The sequence below is a fragment of the Ambystoma mexicanum genome, chromosome 3q (assembly GCF_040938575.1).
Source record: "Ambystoma mexicanum isolate Mex_15411 chromosome 3q, UKY_AmexF1_1, whole genome shotgun sequence".
NCBI lineage: Eukaryota > Metazoa > Chordata > Amphibia > Caudata > Ambystomatidae > Ambystoma > Ambystoma mexicanum.
Window position 1 is genome coordinate 545,700,857 of NC_090926.1, and position 24,451 is coordinate 545,725,307.

At 42.4% G+C, this 24,451-nt stretch overlaps 1 protein-coding gene across 2 annotated transcripts in view; it reads left to right on the top strand.

The window, feature by feature from the left end:
- Nucleotides 1–24,451, top strand: part of DOCK2 (dedicator of cytokinesis 2) — a 2,833,934-nt gene that overhangs the window by 2,342,213 nt on the left and 467,270 nt on the right. For both annotated transcript variants that reach the window (XM_069654309.1, XM_069654310.1), the window contains exon 34: nt 14,032–14,117. In XM_069654309.1, coding sequence (XP_069510410.1) covers nt 14,032–14,117 — 86 coding nt within the window. The remainder of the gene's footprint in view (nt 1–14,031; nt 14,118–24,451) is intronic.

The window sequence follows — 24,451 nt, forward strand, 5'->3', positions numbered from 1 at the left end:
AGGTATTTGGGTGTGCTCCTCACGAGAGATCTCTCAAAATTGGCTTTGGCGAATTATGGGCCATTATGGCGGAGATTAAATCAGATCTGAGGAGGTGGGGAGGTATGATCCTGTCCTGGTATGGACAGCGGTAAAGATGAACATCCTCCCAAGACTGCTGGATCTTTTCACGACACTCCCAACGGGGGTCCCTGACCAGATGTTTCGAGACTTACAGAGGGCAGTCCGAGAGTTTGTATGGCAAGGGCGGAACCCGAGGATAGGGAAGGCCATTCTAACGTTACCTAGGGAGGAGGGTGGTTTTGGGCTGCCGGACTTCCTTCTCTACCACCGGACCGCCCAGCTAAGGGTCCTGTTGGAGCACATGAGGGAGGGGATGGGCACCTACTGGTCTTATCTGGAGGACATGGATGCCCACCCTCTGAAAGTACGCGACCTCCTGTGGTTGCCGCGCAAACACATCCCAAATAAATTGCAGACCCACCCAACCCTGGGAATACTCTGGTCGATCTGGAAGGAAGGTCCTACAACTGCATACCTCACTTCATGGCCTTCCCTGATGTCTTCGCTCTGGGGCCACCCGCTCAGACTGGAAGCGGAAATATACAGGTACCCAAGAATGTGGGAGACCATGTTGCGAGCAGGAAGAGTGGCCCTAGCGCAAAGGTGGAAAAGCCCGGAGACCCCCTCTAAGGAAGACTGGCTAAAAAAACTTAAGAACATGTTCCTCATGGACAAACTGACGGCCATGGTAAACAATGAATCGAGCACCTTCCAGGCAAATTGGTATGGGGTTTACCAGGCATGGGGGTGGGATTCTCACTGACATTATGCGGACAACATGGGGCGTGAGGGCGATGGAGCCCAGAGAGTACCACTCAAGAACAATGGTGTAACCCATGGCCCAGGAGACAGCGGATCCGTCTAGGCCAGTATTTACGGGAACGCATAGCACAGCTCCAAGGCACCGAACTATGAGTAATGAGGACGACTCCTGCGATTGGTTTTTCGATGGGACACTGATCTGGGGGGAGGGGCGGAGTTGGGGAGGGGGGACAGGGGGAGGGAGGGGAAGGAAACCACGGGGGTTTGATGATGATGTTAAATGTGATATTCATATTGCTCCCGGTGTTGTCTTTGTTTCTTTTTCTGAAAAATTACCAATAAAACCAAAGTTTAAAAAAAATATAATGTAGCTTAGGCGCATGAGTTAGACCTAGTAACTTCTTCATCCAACTTTCCTAACCTGACTGACTAGTGAGCATCAGTCCTAACTAGGTATCTGCTGCCAAGCAACTTAACCAGTAAAGTAACAGCCACTGATGATATGATATGATATGATATGCTAGTGTATTTATATCACGCTCATACTCAAGTGTTTCAGGGAGTGATGGGGCAAGGGAGGGGTACAAGGGAGGGTAAAAAACAATTAAAACAAAAATGTTCTTACCAGGCCCAGTGACATTGAGAATGTGCAAGTGCAGGGGAGACGGAGGGGGGGTGATGTTGGGGGAGGGGATGAATGGAAAAGTGTAGAAAGCAGATATAAAAAAAAAATAACAATAATAAATAACAATAAAAAGTGCATTTGTCAAGTGTCAATATAAGCGCAGACACAAATGTCAGATAAGTGCCAGTAAGGGGACTGCAGGGTTGCAGACACAGACCCAGTGCAAAAGATTGCCAAGAGGCATTGCAGGTAAGCAGACGGGAGGGCAGGGATCTGGGCCTGGATACCGAGAGTAGACCATGAGCCCAGGGGCAGAGAAGGACAGATCAGCAGGGGAGGGGAAGAGAGAAGTCAGAAGCAAAGAGGAAGGTCTTGAGGTGCTTCCGGAACTGAAGGTGGTTCTCCTCGAGTTTCAGATAGGCAGGGAGGCTATTCCAGAGGGAGGCCCCAGCGAAAGAAAGAGACCTACCACCAACTCGTTGCTTGGAGAAGCGACTGACCCTGAGGGAGTTGGAGGTAGAGGAGCGAAGGGCTTGAGTAGGAAGGTATTTCCGGAGGGAGAGCTGAAGATATTGTGGAACAAGGCCCCAGAAGGTTTTGCGCACAATGCAGAGGGTCTTGAATTTAATCCTTGCAGCCACTGGCAGCCAATGGAGAGATTTCAGGGTAGGAGAGATACGATCCCTGGGTTTAAGGCCAAGGACAAGTCGTGCAGTCCTGTTTTGGATGAGTAGCAGAGGGTGGAGAGTGGAGGCAGACAGATTTAGAAAGAGGCTATTGCAATAGTCCAGTCTGGAGAGAATCAGTGCTCTAGAGACAATGAGCTTCTGGAGAAGGAGAGTAAAGGACGAATACCCATCAGGAGGTGCAGTTTGTAGATTGATTTCTTAGAGATGTCAAAGATGTGTGGAGAGAAGGAGAGTGTGGAATTGAAGATGACCCCGAGGTTCTAAGCCTACTGGCAGCAGGAAGGGGGCCAAGGGATGCCAGCCAGAGAGTAGTAGGAAAGGAGGGTGCAGGAATGTCAGTGAGAAGGAGCTCTGTCTTACTGGCATTAAGGCAGAGGTAATTGGTGGCACACCACTCCTGGATTACGACAGGTAGTCGGAGATGAGTGAGGGAGAGGAGGTGGCTGAGGGGATCCTGAAGACGAGCTGAGTGTCATCCGCATAGCACTGAAAGTTGGAGCAGAGAACTGCTATGCGGTGGGCAAGGGGTGCAAGGTATTGGATGAAGAGCCAGGGAGAGAGGTCAGACCCCTGGGGAACACCGCAGGTGGAGAGAGAGATAGAGGAAAGGAAGGAACTGAGCTGGACCTGGGATGGTCGGTCAGCGAGGAAAGAGGTCAGCCAGGACAGGGCCTGATCGGTGATACCCAGGTTATCACAAAGGCAGTTGAGCAGGATGGCATGGTTGACAGTGTCAAAGTCAGAAGAGAAATCAAGTAGCATGAGGACAGAGGGGAGATTAGAATCAAGGTTGCAGAGAAGGACTTCATGGATTTTCAAGAGAGCAGTTTCTGTCCTCCTGGCAGCTCTAAAACCAGACTGACAGCCATGAAGGCAGCCAACAGAGTCGGTGTGGAGGTTAAAGCGGGAGATGGCCAACTTTTCCAGGAGTTTGCCCAGGAAAGGGGTGATAGAGATTGGATGGTAGTTAGCCGGAAGGGAAGGGTCGGCTGAGGGTTTCTTGGGAAGAGGGTGCACAAGAGAGTGCTTCAGAGGGGAGCGGAAGGCTCCACTGGTGAAGGAATGGTTGCAGAAATCAGCCAGGCCAGGATCGAGGGTGTCTATATGGTCCTTGATGGTTTTTGAAGAGCAGGGAAGAACCTATTTTGACAAGACTTTCATAGATCGGACTGGTCTAGAAATCTAGCCTGGGGAGAACAGAGGAAAGGAAGAGAAAGAGGGGGGAGAGGCTGCTGTGGGGGGGCCAGAGGTAGCAGAGAGAGAAGCAGGAAGAGAAGGTGAGGACGGGAGAGTGGACAGGATGTCCTGAGTTTTTGTGATGAAGTGAAAAGCCAGGGTAGTGCAGAAGGCCTGGGAAGGGACAGGTAAGGTAGAGACTGGAGAAGGATTGGCCAGTTTCTTTCAGATTTTAAAGAGTTTAGCCGAGTTGTTAGATGCTGCAGAGACACAGGCTTGGATGTGGGCTCTCTTCTTAGTTCGGACAGAGAGCCAGTAATGTCTTTGGAGCAGACGGCATGCCAGTTTGTCAGAGGATGCACATGAATGAGGATGGGGAGAGAAAGTGGTAGCGAAAGCTGCAGCTGACACACGCTTCATGGGTCGGATGACTGAGATGGTAGGTGACAGTGCCAGAGCTGGCTTTGCCTACAGGAAAGAGAGGAAGAGATGGGAGGAGAGGAGAAAGTGATCACTCCAAGAGAGAGGAGTGGTGAGAGGGTCTGAGAGGGGGAGGTCAACGGAGATGAGAACATCGAGAGTGTGCCCTGCAGAGTGAGTCAGGCCAGATGGAAGAATAGAGAGAGAGAGAGAGAGGGAGTCACAATGGTCACGAAGTTAAGAGGAAGGACAGGAAGCATCCAGGTGGATGTTGAGTTCTCCTAGGAGGAGGAGTTGAGTGGTTGAGGCCAGGAGGGCAGAGGAGACGTACACCCACTCAGAGAGGATGGAGGTGATCTGACCAGGTGGCTGGTAGATAGTAGCCCCTGTGAGAGCGTGGCCAAGAGAGAGAGAAAGTCTACAGATCAGACATTCAAAGGAGGAGTAGGCCTCAGTGGGTATGATAGAGGCAGGAATCTATTCAGGGAAGATCAAGGCTACACTCCCGCTGATGGGGTTCGCTCTAGGCACAGAGAGGATCTTGTAGCCATCAGGGAGGAAAGTGTCAAAACTCGTAACAGAGCCAGCTGAACACAGGGTAGGCACACTACCCTATACTAATAACTCCTAAATTGCCATTTGTGCTGGAAAGTGTGTGGGTTGTGGGAGGGGGCCTTTTCAGTAGTCCCTGAGCTCATTGTGTGCAGCTGTGTTAATTGGGTGCACCTGTGGCCTGTTCCTCCACACCTGAGCCTGATTACCGCCTGTTCCACTCCAGTGTTTCTGGCACAGTTTTCCCAGTGACACCAGAATTTTTGGCCAGTGTTTCCGGGAAACGGCTGTTGTAATGCCACCTTCTTTACAGGGTGCCAGTGTTTTCGGCACTGCTTCTGGAGGGTTCCGGTGTTTCAGTTCACTGCGCTACAGGCAAGAGTAGCACAGTGTACGTTGTTACCGGCACCGTTGTTACCAGTATTCCCTCTCAGTGCTGCGGTCCGGTAAGAATGGTGGTAAACAGAATTACCAGCACGTTGCTGGTCTGCCACACTTGCAATGAAGCCCAAAGACTCCCGCCTTGCACTCATGTGAAAACTCATCCAAACAGCCATTACTGAGTATCAATGTCAAATGACACGTAGGTTAGGTTTTGGCTGTTATAATTGTCAGTTCATGAGATCTTTTATTGAATGGGCATACATGGTCCTGTTTCTCCAGTGGCGTTGCACTGCTTAAAAATGTGCTAATCCTGCTGATATTTATTACAAGAAAACCCAACGTTTTCAGTCTTATTATTCCTTGCCTATAAATACTTTCTACACATAAGTGTGTGTATGAGGTCTCCTTATTCACTCACAGTTCCACAAAACAAGACGAAATGATATCTAAATTGTCAAACCAGGTTTAGGAGATCTTTGTAACAAATTATGTTTCTCTGGTAGGTCATACACCATCATGTACAGAAATCACCTTAAGGTGCAGGATGTGTGTCATATGCCTAGAAACAGTTCACACTGCAGTAATGTATTCCCTTTGTTTAAGGGGTTGATTTGGAAACATGAGAACTGAAGGAAAGTCCTGAAGAAATTCTCTAGTAGGTCTTCATTAGCAGCTAGATTGCCATAAAAGAGACGTCCTTCTATTCACATAACAATTGTATTCATTCATGGGATGTTGCTGCGGCTCCTCCCTCCCTCAAACATACACACACCCATGTGAGTGGAAAATATAATTTATTTTCGCAGAGAGGACTTTCCCTGAAGATTAAGGTAAGATGAATTGTGCCTGTAGTATCCTTACTACAGCCACATCACATTTTTGACAAAACTATGAATTCTTTCTGTTCCAGTTTTACACTTTCAAAACATAATTGCTATCACTTTTCACAGACACTAAGCAGGACAAACTACCAAGAGCAAACTGAAGTGCAGACAAATGAAATCAGATCTGATTGCTTGCTTTAAGCCACCACTAAATGGAAAACAATACCATGACTGCTCATTTCTCAAAGGTTCTGCCAGAGGATACAAGAAATGAGAAAACGTGTTTAGAAGATGACCAATGTAGACACCTGCAGCTCATCACCAAATAATACATTAGTGAGCAAAGGCAGAGGCAAGGTCTATTTTCATACAGCTGTGCAGCAATTGACATGGGAACCAGCACAGTACCTCTCTTCTAAAACTGAGCACCAAATCACATATATTTTCACACAATGAGCTTCATACTGAAAGGTCAGTATAATGCATTTAGTATGTTACGTTAACAAAGGACTTCCTAACCGTACATAATTGGGGTCATGGTTTTACAGGACCCTCTGAGCTCGATGTTATTCTGCTCGGACCACTTAAGTGACATACACCACCTCGTCTTAAGGAGCTTTCCCTTAAACCTGGTGGCACAAAACCAGAGACTCATCATCCATGTGATTGGCATTCTGCTTCTAGTGTGCTTGAACTTGCATTTGTGACATATTGCGGGATGTGTAGGAGAATGTACAGACACCACAGATGTTAGCTTACATCATTCTCACATATCTTTATGGGTACTCATCCGCCTGCCACCAATCACTCTCATTATGCACCACCTCCCGTAGCATGGCTGTGACTACTACATCATTGCCAAAATGATGGTTGCCATCCGGTACAATCCGAGGCTAATGTAAGTCCAAGGACCTAAAGTGAAATGCCATCACTTTCCACACCAAACACAACTTAGTGATTCAGATAGACCAGCATGTAAATAAGAGAAGGAGCTAATAAGGTAGAATGGAAAGCAGTCAAACTATGCAAACATATGCTTCCTCCTGTCCATACCTCAGAGTCTGAAACAACTCATCTCAGAGGTAGCCAAAAAAGGGCTTCAATCATGAAAATAAGATCAGGAATGCTGTATGAACATTAATTATATCATTGTGGTAAGCAAGACCAGTGTATCATTTTCACAGATGGTTAAAATAACACTCCATCACCCATAGATGGTGCAATGTATTTTTTCAATTTCAGGCAGGGCTTTATGGCTGGCCCTCTCTTGCCAATTTGCACTAATACCACCCTAACCCAGGATTGCCTACTCCCAGGTTGGTATATACCAAATGTTTCTCCCTACTGTCCAAACACTATGTTATGTTGGAATGGAAAATGATAGAGCAAAACGAGTAAAAACAGGAGAGGGGTCGAAGCAAACAGAATTGGGTGGAAACACAAGATAAAAGGTGAGCTTTCAGATTAGATTGAAAGATACAAAGAAATGTAGCAGAGCAGAGAGAAGGAGGAAGAGAGTTCTTGCATAACAAAGGAATGAAAATGAGAAGAGGCAAAAGGAGGTTTAGGAACAGTAAGAAGAAATAGATTCAGAGATCTGAGAAAGCGAGATGGAACATAGAACAAGATTAGTGAGGAAAGCTATGGAGGGGTTACACCATGGGTGCATTTGAAGACAATTGAAAGAAAATGGTAAAGACGTGATTCAAATGGTAGCAGTGAAATAGAAAGTAAAAAAGATGTGATAGAAGAGTGAGAGGGTAGAGAGATAAGGCGAATCGCAGAACTGTAAACAGAATGAAGGGGGAGAAGATGTGAGTCAGGAAGACCAAGCAGAAGAGATGAACAATAGTCAATACAAGAAAATAATGCAGTTTTGTAGCTTGTAAAGAAAGGTAGGGGCGAGCATGATGAATGTTGAAGAGTGCATAACGGCAAGAATGAGCAATAGAGTAGATGCAGAGTGAAAAGAAAGCAGAGGATCAAAAACCACACCCAAGTTACGTGCAGATGAGGAAAAAGGCAAGGAAGAAGGGACAAGGAAAGAGACAGAGGAGAAAGAGTAGATGGAATAGTTGAGGCTAGAAAGAACAGAACCTCAGTCTTAGAAGGGTTGATGTGAAGAAAATGAGACGACATTCAATTCTGAGCAGCAGAAAGGCAGTTTGAAACCGTGGAGTGCTAAATAGAGTCAAAAGAAGAAAAAGAGAAAAAGATCTATGTTTCATCTGCATGCAGATGAAAAGAAAGATTGAATGAAGAAATAAGTGCAGAAAGAGCAGCACTATCAAGGGAGAAGAGATTAGGACCAAGTACAGAGTGTTGAGGGACACCATATAGAAGGGGAAATGAATGAGAAGACTGACCATCCCAGGTGACGGAGTGTAACTGTTGGGAAAGATAGGAGCAAAACAGTATCTAGTGAATTCATCTAAACCCATTCCATCTAATACCATTCCATCGAAATGTTTCAATTAAAGAATTTCCATCTAATGCATGTTTTTGGGGGGTAAAGGGTTAATTTTTGTTCAGGTGTATTTTAAAGGGTAAAAAACGGTGGTTTGGGGGGAAAAAAAAAGAAAAGAAAATAATGCATTAGATGGACATTTTTTAGATGGAAAAAATTTGATGGAATGGCATTAGATGTAATGGTTTTAGATGAAATTACCATAAACCAAGCACAAGCATTCAAGACCAGACCCAGAAATACACAGAGTAGAAAGAGAAGATGTAAGAAGAGAGTAGTGCACAGTATCGAATGCTGCAGAAAGCTTGAGAAGGGTGAAATTAGAATGAGCCAACAGAAGAGAGTTAGAGACATGTAAGAGAGCAGTCTCTGTAGAGATAGAAATACAAAGGCCAGATTGAAGAGGTGTAAAAATAGAGTGATGATTTAAATAGCCAGTACCTGAGCATAAGTGGCCTGCTGAAGGATTTTAGAAAGTGTTGGGATCCAAGTTCAGATTACCGCGCCTCTTTAATAATTTAAATTGCAGAAAATATATTAAAACATGGAGAATGTGTAAAGGGTGGTGCAGGGGGTGAGGAGGTACTGGCGAGATGGGAAAGTTATATGGGGATCTAAACATTTGCCTTTCGATAGTGTTATGTAGAATACATTGCACGTGCGCAATAGTTATAACACGAACTAATGCTGCATTTAAGTTTAGGACTGAATCCTCGCAGGCCTTGCTGAAAACACAGACCAACGAAGCCTCATATCTTGCCTGATTATCACCTTCTGATTCTCAGGCATGGCAAGGAGTATGCACGTACACCCACATACAAATATATCCAGTTAACGAGTCATGTTGAGCTTACTCAAGATATCCCTTCCCAACAAATGAATCAGAATCACAGTGGAGTCCAAGAAGGCCCACACATCTCAGCCCCCTACCTTAATGGGTAATTTATTCATGAAAGGAACCAATTGAATTGCCCCAGAAAAGCCCTGGTATTCATGACCTTGCCTGATGAAGGGAATCCTCCCCCACTAATGCATGATTTGGTCGCACCAGTGTCCACCATGAAAATAAATGGTTTATTTCCTATATCCACACCCACCAAGGGTTCCTCTACTGGGTCGGCAGTGAACGGTAGGACTGGACACACTAAGGCTGTCTGTAGGCTGTCCTAATCTGGATAAGTGTTTGTTCCAGGAAAAACAAATGGGCTCCCTCCAACCACTGTAGCCCCCTGATATTGCACCACTGTGCCATTCAGCGTAGTGTTGTTGTTGGTATTTAAGGACCCTGCTGTTGTCCTTGATGCACTATATACAGTGGCACATTATTGGAGCCTGGAAATGGCAACTGTGGGAAAGGTGGTGGGGTGTATTGCTCTCCCCAGAGTGCACAGAAAAACATAAATCACCAATGCAATTATAGAGCCAATACTTTGAACGCAGAAAGACGCAGTAACTCGCAACTACACACTCTTAGAAGATAATCAGCACTTATACGGCTATTTATTCAAAGTTTAGAAGCAACCAGTGATAACACAGAAATATTGTAGACATAAATCACAGAAGAAGCAAAGAATTCAAAAGGAAATACATCACAGTGAGCGTAACTGGATTCCTCATCTCGCCCAGAAGCGGCTGGAAGACCCCGGGAACAGCCAGGCTGAGAGCACCACAGCTCACAGGAGTGCCAGACGTAAGCGTCCTCCTCCGGCTGAAGTCTCAACTGACCACTTCTCGTTTTCCGCATAGATACACACTCCGAAAAGGGGTGGCAGTTCTTGAACCTTCTGGAAATGGCACTTGCGCAGTTGATGAGCAGCCATCGATTGGCCAGCTGGGTCAATCGACAGCCACCCTCAAGGAGCAGAGTGCCTCTCTCCTCTAAAAACACGCTCCGCAGAGAACAGTAACAAACCATAACAAAGTTAGCTTTCCCAGCAGAAATGTCCTTGACCGCATACCAGGTTTGGAAAGCATGTTTTCCTCAGCACCGTGAATCTAACACTCAGCAAAATGTGTGCAGCTTTTCACTGCGGCATGAAGTAAATATCCATCATGGCTCCGAGCGCTCCCAGAATGCACTGCGCTCCAGCGCCATTTTAGTTCAAGCATAACATGGGGGAACATGTGGGGCAACAGGCGATAGCACACCATAAAGAACTGTCGGGGAGGCTGTCGGCACGACTGGGGGTATGAGCCTGGGCCTTCCTGGGGATAAGTATACATCTACTGTTGAGGATAGGCAAATGATTGCCTGTTTGTACATTCTCTTGAAAAATGACGCATTCGCCCACACATCCAACAATGACCCACTCCTCCTCACTGAGGCCCCATTCCTCCAAACCCACCTGCTCTTGAAAACCCCTCTCTACCCTTCTGTAATCCCCCTGGTAAGCCCCCTTCATACTGTGGCTGATACCCACCTGTCCAATCGTTTTCACCTCTCCACACAGGTACCACTCGCATGTCGTCCTGGACCACCCTGAACTCTGCTGACCCCTCTCTCCAATGTAATCTTTGATAGTTTCTTTTGGACCAGTTTTTCACTTCCTCTGCTTGCACGCCCTGTGTGACTTCCTTCTCCTTTTATCAACCCTCTACAGTGATGAATAATAATAGAATGAACTTCCACCCAGCCCTTCACCTCAATCCCCACTATCTTGTCAAGCATCTTCTGTAACTCCTTCGGGTGAGCTCTTTTAACCATGAAATTGACAAATGAAATTGCTCAGTCCCAGGAATCTCCTGGTTCTGCCCTCTACATCTCTTGAACATCCCGCATCATCCTCTGCTTGATTGACTGGAGATCAGGTGTATCCAGTTATGTACGCCGTATGAGATTATTCATAGCTATGTGTGCCCATGATATATACTGCACTCTCCCTGGCCCCTTGTGTAATAGTTGAAACTGTGCTCCTATCCGTTTTCCCATCTTCCTTTTTCCTGTTACTGACCTTTTAGCTATTGTCTGTACCTATTTTGTAACCTAGATCCACACAAACTTTCTACTCGTGGGGAAATCACAGGCTGCTCCTCCTCTTCCAACTCATCTACAGCACACCACTCCTCTTCTAGCCCTCGTGTATGGTCAGATTCATCATCTGATTGTACCGTACCATAATCCAAACTCTCCTCTCGCTTCCTCCTTTCCTCTCTTTTCCTTTTCTATGTGCACATCCTTGATCGTCGTACTATCAATCCAAAACAAAATTTCCAATGCTCTCCATTCAAGTCTGTTGTCCATCTCTCCTTTCTATTTTTAATCGCGCAAGTTCATCTTCCACTTTCCTTTTATGTATCCTGTTTGCTGGCCATGACTTGAACATCCCTTCATTTCTGCTAGCCATTCCTTATGATACTTGAGAATTTTGTCTCTGTACGTGGGAAGTCTTATACATATATTTCAACTGTGTTACTCTATCCGTGCCCTATTTTAAACTCGAAAGTCGCTCTTGGGTCCAAAACACTTGCCGGATTAATAGAAACAGGGGATCAAAGGCTCAAGAGGCCCGCAGTCACCCCACCTAAAAAGCAATGTAAAACAGACACCACAATTTTAAAATTCCATAAAAAATGGAGGTCTCCACACTTGGGGGATGGTAAACCAGGGTTCAAAGGCTTGAGCGGCCCACAGTCTTTCTTTCTCTTATGCCAACTTCTTCCTGTTTCGTTCTGACAACTATCAACGAGCCCGAGAGCAGTTTCTTGTTCTGTTCCTTCAGCTGTGTGATTTCTGCTGCACATCTCACCCTCTTTGCTTGTACTCACCACTCTAGCCATCTCTTCATTGTATGTTTTTACTTTATGTCCTTCATATGTCCATCTCATCTGTCATGTTTTCCTTTAACATCTACAGTTGTTCGATTTCTACTACCCTTTTAACTTCCTTTTCAATAACCAAACAGTTCACACATAGGAGGACCACTCAACCTTCGAAAAACATCTGAATATATTGATAGTCACCAAGCCACTAAAAGGATTGCTAGTTCAGGTTTATAGGTTAACACCATACATCTTTCTAGCTTACACTATACTCACCTGCCAGCCAGTTACATACATCAATATCCAGGCTGCTTGATCTGCCATCCAATCTCCCAATTTACATCAAGCAAATGATAAATCGAGTGTAATATATCCCCATTCTGTGCACTCCAAGGCCATCCATACCGGCAGAGAAGAACTCCTTAGCTAAGAATGAAGCAACTACCAACACCTTGGGCCACTCTCCATGCATGCACATAATCACTTGCAATCTTAATATCACACGAAAATGGGTCTGTCCAGTCTGAATGCTTCAATGTGCAGGGTCCTGCAGCTTGCCTCCCTCTCCAACTGCACCCTCTCTCACACAGGACGTAGCGGCAAAAGGTTGCCCAAATGACAGATGTCAAGACGCAGTTGTATTACTTTACATTGCATACATTAGTTGTTGATATCACAATCTTGGCACCTCCTGGTTTCTCTTTCTACTACACATTGGGCCTCATTATGAGTTTAGCGGTGTGGCCAAAAATGCTCGAAATGCAATGGTAACATAATTACCACTGTGTTACTGCACCGACAAACTATGGGTTTGGGGTAAGGTGATTGAGGTAATTCTGCCACCTTAGTGCCAACTAACTGCCTTTTCAACAGAATTATCACTGGTGGTTATTCTGCCGAAATCCCCATACAGTCTATGGACTTCATAAATGGGGACTAAAACCACCATACCACCACTTGTAATCCGTCTGTTATTCCACCGGACCAAGTGGCAGTAATGGTAAGTCTGTTTGGTGTCGAGATTCTACCAAACTCATAATGTGGACCATTGTCTTCTAGTCTCCTGCTGCTGCTGTTCCTTTCTTTGCACCGCCTTTCTCTCAATCACTCAATCTCTCTCGTTTGTGCTGCCCTGTCTGCTGTCTCTTTCTACACTGCTGTGTATCCCTGTTTATTTCTCCCCTCCCCTCTGTTCCATGTCCAGTCTTTTATTAGATTATTTGTGTCACTTTGAGATCAAAGATAAAGATGCTAGGTTTTTCAAAGGAATGCAAGCCAATCAGCAGATGGCCCTATCCCAGGGTGCTACACACAGAGGTATTTGGAGGGATTGCCAGGGGAACTAGCTGGTACCCATAGCGACCATTAATTGATGTCAGTGCTGCACCTTCTTGTAATGTTTTTGCATTTTCTTTGTGTCTTTGTTGTATTTTCTATCTCATTACCGAAGGGATTGACAGGGTCTCTTGCTAGTGCCCTTGGCAACAGATAATTGATGTCGCCGCTACACCCTTCTTATGATGTTTTGCTTTTTACCTTGTGTCTATGTCATGCATTTTGTCTCATGGTTTTGCGTGCTGTTTGTCAGTTTAAATGAATTGCAATAGAAATACTGGGTTATTTGTTGAATTATGTAGAGATTTCTTCAGCGTATTCCCTTTACTCCCGTTAGGAAGGTTGCAGTCAATGTCCAACCAGAGTCGACAGTGAATGTGGCCAGAAAGATTTGGCTGCATGTTGCTTTGTTTTTTATTATCTTTAATGTGCATACTCGTTCCAGCATACACTTTTGCACTCGAATCACTTGTATTCTTGTTATATTTTGAACATATCACTTTAGTGACCTTTTGTTTGAAAGCACAGACAATATAAGTTCAATGACAAGGGACACGGCACAGATATGGATGAGGGGCCTTCATAACCAGGCACAGGATATCCTTAGTTAGTGTAGTCTTCTAAGATGGAAACTACATATGTCTAGCTCATGCTGTGTCTTCTGTTACTTACTTTCTTTAATGCATTATGTGTGGCTCCATGTGTGACCAGTGCATGGCGTAACCCTTGTATGTAACACACCTTATTTTAAAATGTATTAACATAAAAAGGAAACAATCTCACTACTTAACTTTTGATAAGAAAGGTCTAGTTTCTACTAATACTGTCTAGGACTCAACTTGAGATGTTTCCAAATTCTATTTGAAATTAATCAGTATATACCAACAACTAAATGTGTGTGTTATTTAATAACTCTGGTTATCAGAGCTGCAAGACGTTTAGATATTTGATCCATGTTATGCTTTTTCTCTGCAGTTTGAAAATGAAATTATTTTGAAACTGGACCATGAAGTCGAGGGAGGTCGTGGAGACGAGCAATACATGCAGCTGTTTGAGTCAATGTAAGAATGATATATGTGTCGATGATAACATCCTCTGTCTGTACATATTCATATCAGCCATGAAGATTTACCAAGACAATTCAAAAATGTGACAAAGTATATGTCCCACAACTGTGTTTCTAAGAATGTATGGGCAATTCAGCTCTTGTCTAACTGATCACGCTAAATACAATCATTTTACCGAGTCTGGGTGCATATTTGTCTTACATAGACCCCCAATATTGCCCTAAGATTTACCCGCGTGTGTTATGCCAGTATGAAAATATAGTTTCCAAATGTGTTTTAGCTGTCACGTCTAAAACGAAAATAGTAATGCATTGCATTCTTCTCACTGCACACTAAAATGGTGGTTGTTTTTGGTAGTTGGGGATTAATCAGCAGGATCTAATTAACTGATTATATAAATGCCTCTAATGAAAACCTTTGTTTTTTTAATGCTCCTTTTTTTTACATTGTTCCTCTCAATTACTCGACTATTGCTGTGGGACATAATCATTATCATATGTTGGATTCATGAATAACCAAAAATTCAAACTGATGATCCCTATGGAGGGTTTACTTAAAAGGCTATTGATGACCATAATTTGACTTAAATCCACACATACATAGTTTACTGTTTGATCAGACTCTCAGAGTTTATTTATTTGTACATTCATAGCAGCGCTCTAAACGCTTAGGCATCAAGGCGCTAGTTGCAGTAGAATTTATAGTAACAAGTCACTGTATTGAGAGCGTAATCATACAGTCATAAGTCATAGTAGGTGGCAGAGAGAGGACGGTGCTGAAGCTTACATGGGTCCTTATGTGAAGAGCCAGGTTTTCAATTGTCTACGGAAAGTCCAGTAGGATTGCTCAGCTCTTAATTCATTCCAGTGTTTCGCTGCTATAACAGGGAAGCTGTATCCCACACACCCCTGCTCTGGCACGTCTAAATCTTGGAATGATGAGACGGTGAGCATAGGGGGATCTGGTAGGTCTCAATGCTTGGGCTTTTGTGAATTTCTGTACAAGGTATGGGGCGCATAGTTAGAAAGGCACTTATGGGTGGTAGACAGCTTTTGGAATGTGATGCAATCTTGTATTGGGAGCCAGTGTGCAGCTTTTCTGGCAGCCAAAATGTTCTGTCGCTTCTGAAAGTCCCCTTTGTTACATTATATATTTGCTTCTAAATAATATCTCCACTTATAACTCCAGATTTTTCTATTGTACCAGTTGTCTCACCTGACACTTCGGCATTACGATTGAGTGGAACAAGGCATTCCTACCATCCAAAGCAGCGACCCAATCCCTTGCATGCATAATGCAGAAAAAAACCACACGTGCTGAGTTTAATAATCTCCAAACATTCTCTAATACAGTTGGCTTTGTATTGGTTATTGATTTCTTGTTGTTTATTGTTAATTTTATAACATACTTTCTCTGCTACGCCGGAATCTCGGTGCTGAGCTAGTCAGTAGAATCGTGATGCAGACATAGTAACACGATACACCTTAAATTGGAGTGCAGTGTAAAGGTAAAAATAAAGTCACACATGAACTTGTTTCTATGTGATATTGCAGAGTTATTTTTGTCGCAGTAGGTTTAATCCATTTTTTTTAATGGTTGATTTTGCCACAAATATATGCGGGGGGTCTTCACCCCCCTCATTAGTCCCTCTACATTAATTATTACCCAAAACCTACATATATTTTTAGCAAATCCATTAAAAAAACTCAATGAAATCTGCTGCCATGAAATCTGCCATGGCAAAACCTCCCATTCCCCATTAACTCAAGCCCACATGGAGAGATTGCATCGCTAAACTTCAGCAATGGTTTATGTTGGGAACGTGCGAAAAAAATATTCAAAAAGTGGAAATATGGAGTTCCTCCCAAATGGTTGGAGGTAGGTAAAGAGGTGAGTATTGCTCTTCCTTGAAGTCTTCTGTGTACACTGCTATGGCAGAAGACTTTGGAATCGACTGTATCCACAACAGAGTTACAGTTCAATCCTTCTTGTCAAGAAGACCAAAGATGAATAAACTACAGGCATGCACCTGCTTATAAACGCAAACTGCTACAGATGATTGTTCCAAAGCAAGCTTGTTGTCAGAGGTCCAATCCCAGTGCTGTAACAAGAGTCCTTTGGCTTCTGATGTCAAACTCAGAGCACTTTGTTTGCAGGATCTGGGGAGGGGGCAGGAAGGTTAGGGATCCTTACCTGAATCCAAGGTGGAGGAACTCCTTTCTTGGCTAAACATCTCCTAGGAAGTAATCTAACTCTGTCTCCTTCCTCTGTCTGCCTACTTCAAAAGGACTACAGTAATCAGCACCCTGGGATGCAAAGGGCAATGGCCTGTCAGGATTATCCTGGTAGCAGTACATCCCAGGGGACCTAATGTGGAGGGTTCCTGTTCCCTGCAGGAAAGTTGTGGCTTTCATCAGGGGATTCAAAGGAGAATCTTCCTGGGCCCTGCGTGCACAATACCCGTAGTGCTTGCAGCATTGGTTGAGCCTGTTTCTGAAAAAGCTGCAGAGCTGTGCTGGTTCATATAAAATAAAAATAAACATGTTGATCACCTAGGCTGGCTTATTATACATCAAACATGTCTACCTAATCTTAAAGGGTGCTTTACAACCATTAGGAAAGCTTCATATACATTGCATTGAAGCAACACAATTTGTGGAAAAGACCCTCTCATCCTTGAGTGGATGGACAAATGTAGCATGACAAATATTGAAGTGCTTGGGGTGCATTCAAAACAGGTGGTGTTACTTCCATGAACGAATCCATGAAGTACATCAATTTACCTTTATATCCAGCCGCACAGTCCTGCTGCTTTGGTGATTAAGAGCTGTATCGTTTTTTGGTGTGAAATCTTAGTCAGGAATGAATGGGCACAGTAGTAGATGTCGGCAGTAAACGCCCCTTGCAGGCTAAAGCCTTCTCAGAAGAAGTTTATTGGGACACATCAAAGCTGCCACATAAATACTGTAATAAGTGGCTCAATCGTTCACAGACTGTGTGGAGCGCGCACATTTGTTCCTCAGAGAGAGGTGATTTGGCATGGAAGAACAACAACAATTACTCTAAGATCAACATTAAGTGCATAAAAATAATGAAATATATATTAGCTAATTATCACAAAAAAGATAAAAACAATTAAGGAAACCTCTGGAAGTAAGGTGAAGGTTTCAACACATTTTGGGGCATTAACCCTTCACATGGGTACTTATGAAAGTCAACACTAGTGTAAGGGAAAATGGCAAAATCCCAGCGTGATTCGTTCTGTGTCCTTGCACCTTAGTCTTGTGAATGAATGTGTGTCTTGGCAGAGGGGTGAGGAGCGGTTTAGGAAGGGTTCCTGCTGTCTTTCACATGAAGTAAAAGTGCAGGTCAGACGGCCGTGGCTTCTGTTTTTTTCTAAACAATCTTCCATGCCTTTTTGGTTACTGTTGGTGGTCGCTAACTGTGTAGAAGGAACCTTAAAGGCAATGAACTAGATTTAAAAATGACTCACTACAGTGTTCCATTGCTGGTGCAAGGATGTTGGATCAAATTGTTGTCTTTTCATGGTTTTTTATTCTTTTGCCAATTCTCTGGACTCCACACATTAGTAGCTGGTGATATCAAGATGGTATATCTAAACAGGGCTCCCTGGGCACAGACTAACATTTCTTGAGCTCAGAATGGAAAGTGTTTGGCAGCTAATTTCCAGCAAAGTGGGGCACTTGTTCATGTCACAGAGTCATGCAACAATGTTGTGTCTTCACCAGAGAAGAGTTGGGGCTTCAAATTGGTCTTACACGGGTTCTCAAACATTTGGAAAAGGTTGCTCTGCTTTAGTTTTATTACTGTAGTACTAGTACTTGGGTAGCAATGACAGTACTGCCCAGATGAGTTTAAATTACCTTTAGCACATAGTTCTACAAATGTAGTTCTCTTAAGCCTAATTTGTTTTTTATTACCACACATTATCAGGGACAAAGTTATGCCTAACCCACAATAGTGGCACTTCTCAGAGCACACCATTCTTGGCATCAGGGAACTGAAGCACGCATATTTCTCCTCTATTGGACCACTAAGCTAAGCTGGCAGTAAACATGTGTCCAGGTATGTGGTGCTCCAGTCAGGCAGATTGTCAGAGCACCACAGCAGAAAAGAAAACAATTTTCAACAGGAGAGGATAATAGGCCTGTGAGTAACTGCATTACTGGAAACAAAAGGCGCCAAGACCCGAGACCTAGAAGGGGAAGTGGATCACTTTTTGCACCGACTGTTAATAATAATTGGATCAATACACAAAAAGATGTGTACAGGTTTACAAGAAAACTCAAATTGAAAAAGTTTTTTCACAATCACTGAAGAAAATAGGTTTTTGCAGTGAGACAAGGACCTGATAGTGAATTAACTATCACAGATACATGTACCGCCCAGGTTCTGACATCCCATTGAGAGGGTAATGACAAAATTGATGATATAGGTGTTTTGCAGGATTTAAATATTGAACCAATTCATCTAACTAATTTGAAAATTAAGGATACATCAAAATGTACTCAATTTATGGAATGGAAAATGCCATTGATTTGGTTCAAAAGACAGTTACTCGTGACATACACACAATGTTAGACAGACCAAGGAAACAAAGAGGGTACACTAATCTGACAAAATCAGAAAGGAGTGCATTAGATTCTTTAAAAAGAGACACCCAAATAGTGATCATGCAAGTTGACAAAGGTGGCAACATTGTGATAATGAATAGAGAGGATTATATCACAATGGCCAACACCCATTTAAACATGCCAGACTGTTATGAAAGGTTGGACAGCAAATGTATTAAAGGCATTACGAAAGAGGCACCATATCTTGTTGGGATATGGGTGAGGACGGGCTTATTTACAGATGAGGACAAACGTTATTTAACAGTTGAGAATCCCAAACTTCCCACAATCCATTTCTTTCCCAAGGTTCATAAAGTATGTGTCACGATTCCAGAGGGAAGATCGATTGTGAGTGGGATAGGGTGGATAACTGAAAAGTTTACCAAATATATTGATGTAATTTTAGCGAAAGAGGTTCTGAAACTTCCAGTGTATTTGAGGAACACAATGCACCTTTTACACATTTTGAAAGGTTTTGAGTCAGACGATGTGTACTGTCTTGTGAAATTGTATGTGAAAGCATTGCACACATCAATACAGCACCACCTAGTATTTAAAACTATTGACTATACCTATGTGACAAGATCAGCTTCATTTATGTTGCATATAATGATGATCAAGGATATGCTGGACTTTACTCTGTGGAATAATGTACTTCTATTTGATGAGAATTTGTATGGGCAAATGAGAGGTGTGGCAATGGGAGCTAACTATGCTCCATCACTCACCAATCTCTTCATGGGATTTTTTTAAAACAAGTATGTGTATTCTGATAACATCTATAGACCAATAATTAAACTGTGGACATGATTCATTGATCAAGCTTTCCTAATATGGCAGGGCAATCAGTCATGTCTCATTGAGTTTGTGAATTACCTCAATGATAATGATTTTCTCATTCAATTCCAATAGCCATTTGACAGAAATAGAGTTTCTTGACACAAAGTTGCATGTGAAAGCGTATAGGATCATGTCCAAAAAAAATTCAAACCAACAGAGATGCATTCTGTGTTGTGGGACACTAGTTGTCATAAATCTAGTGTTATGAACAACATATCAACCGGGGAATATAATACAGCCTGCAGAAATTGTAAAGAGAGTGAAGAGTACAAGAAAGAATGTGCCATTCTTGACACCAGGTTCAAACAAAGGGTTACATGGAGGAGGTTCTTGTAAAAGCAATGGATAAGAGTATGAAAATGATCAGAATTGACTTGTTCAAACCTAAGGTGAGAAACAAGGAGGATGTGTTTCAAAAAGTGAGGATGGTAACACAGTATTCAGTGGAAAGCAGTAAAATGTACAGATAATTGAGTAAACATTGGAAATTATTTACATTGGACTCAGATTTAACCAACTATATAGAGGACAGTAGGACAAGTTGCAACTGTGCCTGCACTTATTTGCGTCAAGATAAACTACTGGTGTATTTCCTTTTGCTATGAATGACAAATCCAAAAGTTCTGTTGTATTTGATAAAGTTTTTTTATTTTGAATTTTCAGCCCCTCTTGGATGACACGTGTTTCGGCGTACAACCTGCGCCTTTTTCAAATCCGGGCTAGTTTCATTAATCAAGACAATGAAAAAATTATAAAAACACAACATTCAGAATCTTTTAAATGAAAACCATGTCCATTTCAAAAACAAAAAAGAAAAGAAAAATCTTGTCAGTGTTTAGTCCCATACCATATATTATTCAAAAACCACATTACACCTCGTGCATTCTAAGGAACCAGACTTTTATAAAAATAGATATATGTGCGCCATTGTAACAGAACAAAGGTGGAAGGGAGGGAGGTTAGGAAACTCCTGCCAATTGTATTTCATCTTATTCAAAGTGCTGTTTACGGTATCATTGCTGTCACTAAATGTGATTGCCTACTTTATTACTGCCAGAGGGTTACATGGAAATCATCTCTTACCCTTTAATGTTTCATTACGGTTCACACAAAGAATAATGTACTTGTTGTAAATGAAGCACTTTTAGTCTTGGGCTCAATCCCACCTGTGCAAACAAGCAAGTGTAAAAGTCAAATTACTTGTTTAAATTTTGCAGCGTGTAGCGTGCATACTACTATAACACATGATATATGCAATTATAAACAGCAATTGTTCACAGTTGCTGGCTTCTGTTTAACCAGGCGCGGTACTGCCGGGGTGCTGACATAACAATTTTAGAATGCATAATGTTGGTAAACACATGCTAAAAAACGTTATATTTGGGACTAAGTCCCATCATTTGCAAATGCATTTCAGTTTACTGATAAGAGGTTCTGTTCAGCACAATATAAAATGTGTATGTATCTTGAAAGGTGGGCTTCCCTCCCATTCCCAGGGCTTACCTGAAAATGCTGATGCTCACGCTACAAACGATTGGATGGGCAACAGAACCAATGGCAGAATATATTGACAATGTGATAAGACCAGAAGTATGTAAAATCAAGGCGTATCTGAAAGACACTACTGCTGTCATAAACATTTTGGAGGAAATACATTGGAAAGAGATTTACCTGCTAGCAACCTGGGACGTCAAGGCACTCTACACATCGATTGGGCACCAACTAGCACTAGAAGCAATGGATTACACTTTCATGGACAAATCTGCCTCACACTTTAACAATGTGTGCATGCTTAAAGAAATGCTAATGGCCACTTTGGAGAACAACATCTTTACTTTTGACAATCAATTTTTTTGACAAATCTGTGGGGTTGCCATGGGCGTGAAGTACTCCCCGGCCCTAGCTAATCTAGTAATGGGAATGTTTTAAGATTTGTTTATCTACCAGTTTCAAGAATACAAGGATAAAATAATAAAATGTTCAAGATACATAGATGATGTATTAATTATTTGGAATGGAACACCAGACGGACTTGAATCATTTTTATGTCAAGTAAATGTAAACCAATTTGGTTTGGAATTTACCGGCCAAAGCAGCAACTTTGAAATTGACTTCCTGGATTTAACCATTTTTGTATCCTCCAATCGATTATATACAAAAACCTTCAGGAAAAAAACGGAAGTAAACTCTACACTATTCGTAACAAGTTGCCATCACCAACCAGTCATCCGAAACATTCCTAAAGGAGAATTTATCCGTGCAAAACGGAACTGTACGGATTTATCAACATTTGAGAAAGAATGCAACCTGTTGTCAAATCGTTTTTCAGCTAGAGGGTACCATCAAAAAGCAACTAAAACTGCAAGGAAAAAAGCTCTAAACATGACGAGACAATCAACATTGACTCAAAGAATCAAGGAAACACAACTAGACAATACGATTCAATTCATCACTACGTACTGCGCAAATAATAAAGAAATTAAGAGAGTCCTTAAAAGAAATTGGTATTTACTGAAGCTAGACCCACACGTGGGCAAATGTATCCAGGACCATCCAACGATAGTATATAGAAAAGCTACAACTTTGAAAATGATCCTAAGCCCATCACTGTTGCCAGAAAAAGAAGAGACGAGACCAACAACCTGGTTACAGCAACCTATGTCGGGGTTCACAAAGTGTGGCTTTTGCAACATGTGCAACTATGCAGTACCGAACACAGATATGTTCACAGACAAGAAAGGAGTGAAAACTCGGATTAAAGAACAGATAAACTGTAGATCAAAATACGTTATCTATGCTATAATATGTGTTTGCAATCTGGTTTACATTGGAAGTACCATTCGAGAATTAAGAACAAGAATTAGAGAGTACATTTCAACATTTGGCAGCCAAGACAAGAGCCTTCCACTGTCACATCACTAGCAACACCACCATCAGTTACATAATAAAAAGGACATCAAAATTGTGGGCCTCAAGAAGATCAAAATGGGCAAACGTGGAGGTGACCAAGAATTACGTCTGCGGCAGGAAGAAGCCAGACTGATCTGTCATTTCAAAACTGTTGAACAAGGTCTGAACTAGGACAATGAGATGGTTCACTTCCTATGATATAAATGTCAAATGTTTCAATCCTCACTTACACTATGAATGAGAATGCATAACGTGTCTACTGTACTTTTTTAATGAACATAAACGCCATTGATCGGAGATACGGATCACCACTACTGGCACGAGTAGGCCCATGTGGTGCCGGATAAGCTCAGACCAGAATATATAACTAGAAAGAGGAATAACACAAGCCCATAACGAAATTTGTGTGCGAAATAGAAATTCCCAAAATAAATAAACTTAAAAAAAAAAAATCTGGCATAAGGACTACATGAACCAGAATCCCTCACTCCCTCACACCTTGGCAATCGGGGGATATGGACTACCAATACTAACACAGGCAGAGCAATAGGATGGTAAAACTACACTAACTATAACCCCCCCCTTTTTTTCTGAACCTATTCTCTAAGTGCCCTCTAGTCATTTCAGAACTAGGATATATTCAGGTGAGGATGTTCTCAAATAGAAATAAAAGGTGAAATGACTACCCTAACCACAATCCTTCACACTCTGGTACAAACAGTGACAACTACTTACTTTTGAGGCATTGCACTCGAAATTTACCTTTTATAAAAAACGTTTTGCTAACTGCACAATATTTTAGCAATATTTGGGTTTAGCAATTACCTATGATGGCAAACATTTACTCACATTGAAATTTTAATAGTCTTTCTACCAACTAAAATCGACTGGTGATTTATGACTGGGATTGAAAAGGGGCAACACTAACCTAACATACAGAGGAACATGTTAATTCATCCAAAAACATGGCCGCCACATTTCCAAAACAACGGCAAGTGAAGAAGGACTTAGGTCCCTAGGGGTTTTAATAACAACCAGAAAGCCCCAATTGAGAGGAAACCCGACGCTTGTAGCACGAGCATCAGAATTTTCAGGTAAGCCCTGGGAATGGAGGGAAGCCCACCTTTCAAGATACTTAACTGCTGAACAGAACCTCTTATCAGTAAACTGAAATGCATTTGCAAATGATGGGACTTAGTCCCAAATATAACGTTTTTTAGCATGTGTTTACCAACATTATGCATTCTAAAATTGTTATGTCAGCACCCAGGCAGTACCGCGCCTGGTTAAACAGAAGCCAGCAACTGTGAACAATTGCTGTTTATAATTGCATATATCATGTGTTATAGTATGCACGCTACACGCTGCAAACTTTAAACAAGTAATTTGACTTTTACACTTGCTTGTTTGCACAGGTGGGATTGAGCCCAAGACTATAAGTGCTTCATTTACAACAAGAACATTATTCTTTGTGTGAACCGTAATGACACATTAAAGGGTAAGAGATGATTTACATGTAACCCACTGGCAGTAATAAAGTAGGCAATCACATTTAGTGACAGCAATGATACTGTAAATAGCACTTTGAATAAGATGAAATACAATTAGCAGGAGTTTCCTAACCTCCCTCCCTTCCACCTTTGTTCCGTTACAATGGTGCACATATATCTATTTTTATAAATGTCGGGTTCCTTAGAATGCAGGAGGTGTAATGTGGATTTTGAATAATATATATTATGGGACTAAACACTGACAAGATTTATCTTTTCTTTTTTGTTTTTTGAAAATGACATGGTTTTCATTTAAAAGTTTCTGAATGTTGTGTTTTTATATTTTTTTCATTGTCTTGATTAATGAAACTAGCCCGGATTTGAAAAAGGCACAGGTTGTACGCCGAAACACGTGTCATCCAAGAGGGGCTGAAAATTCAAAATAAAAAACTTT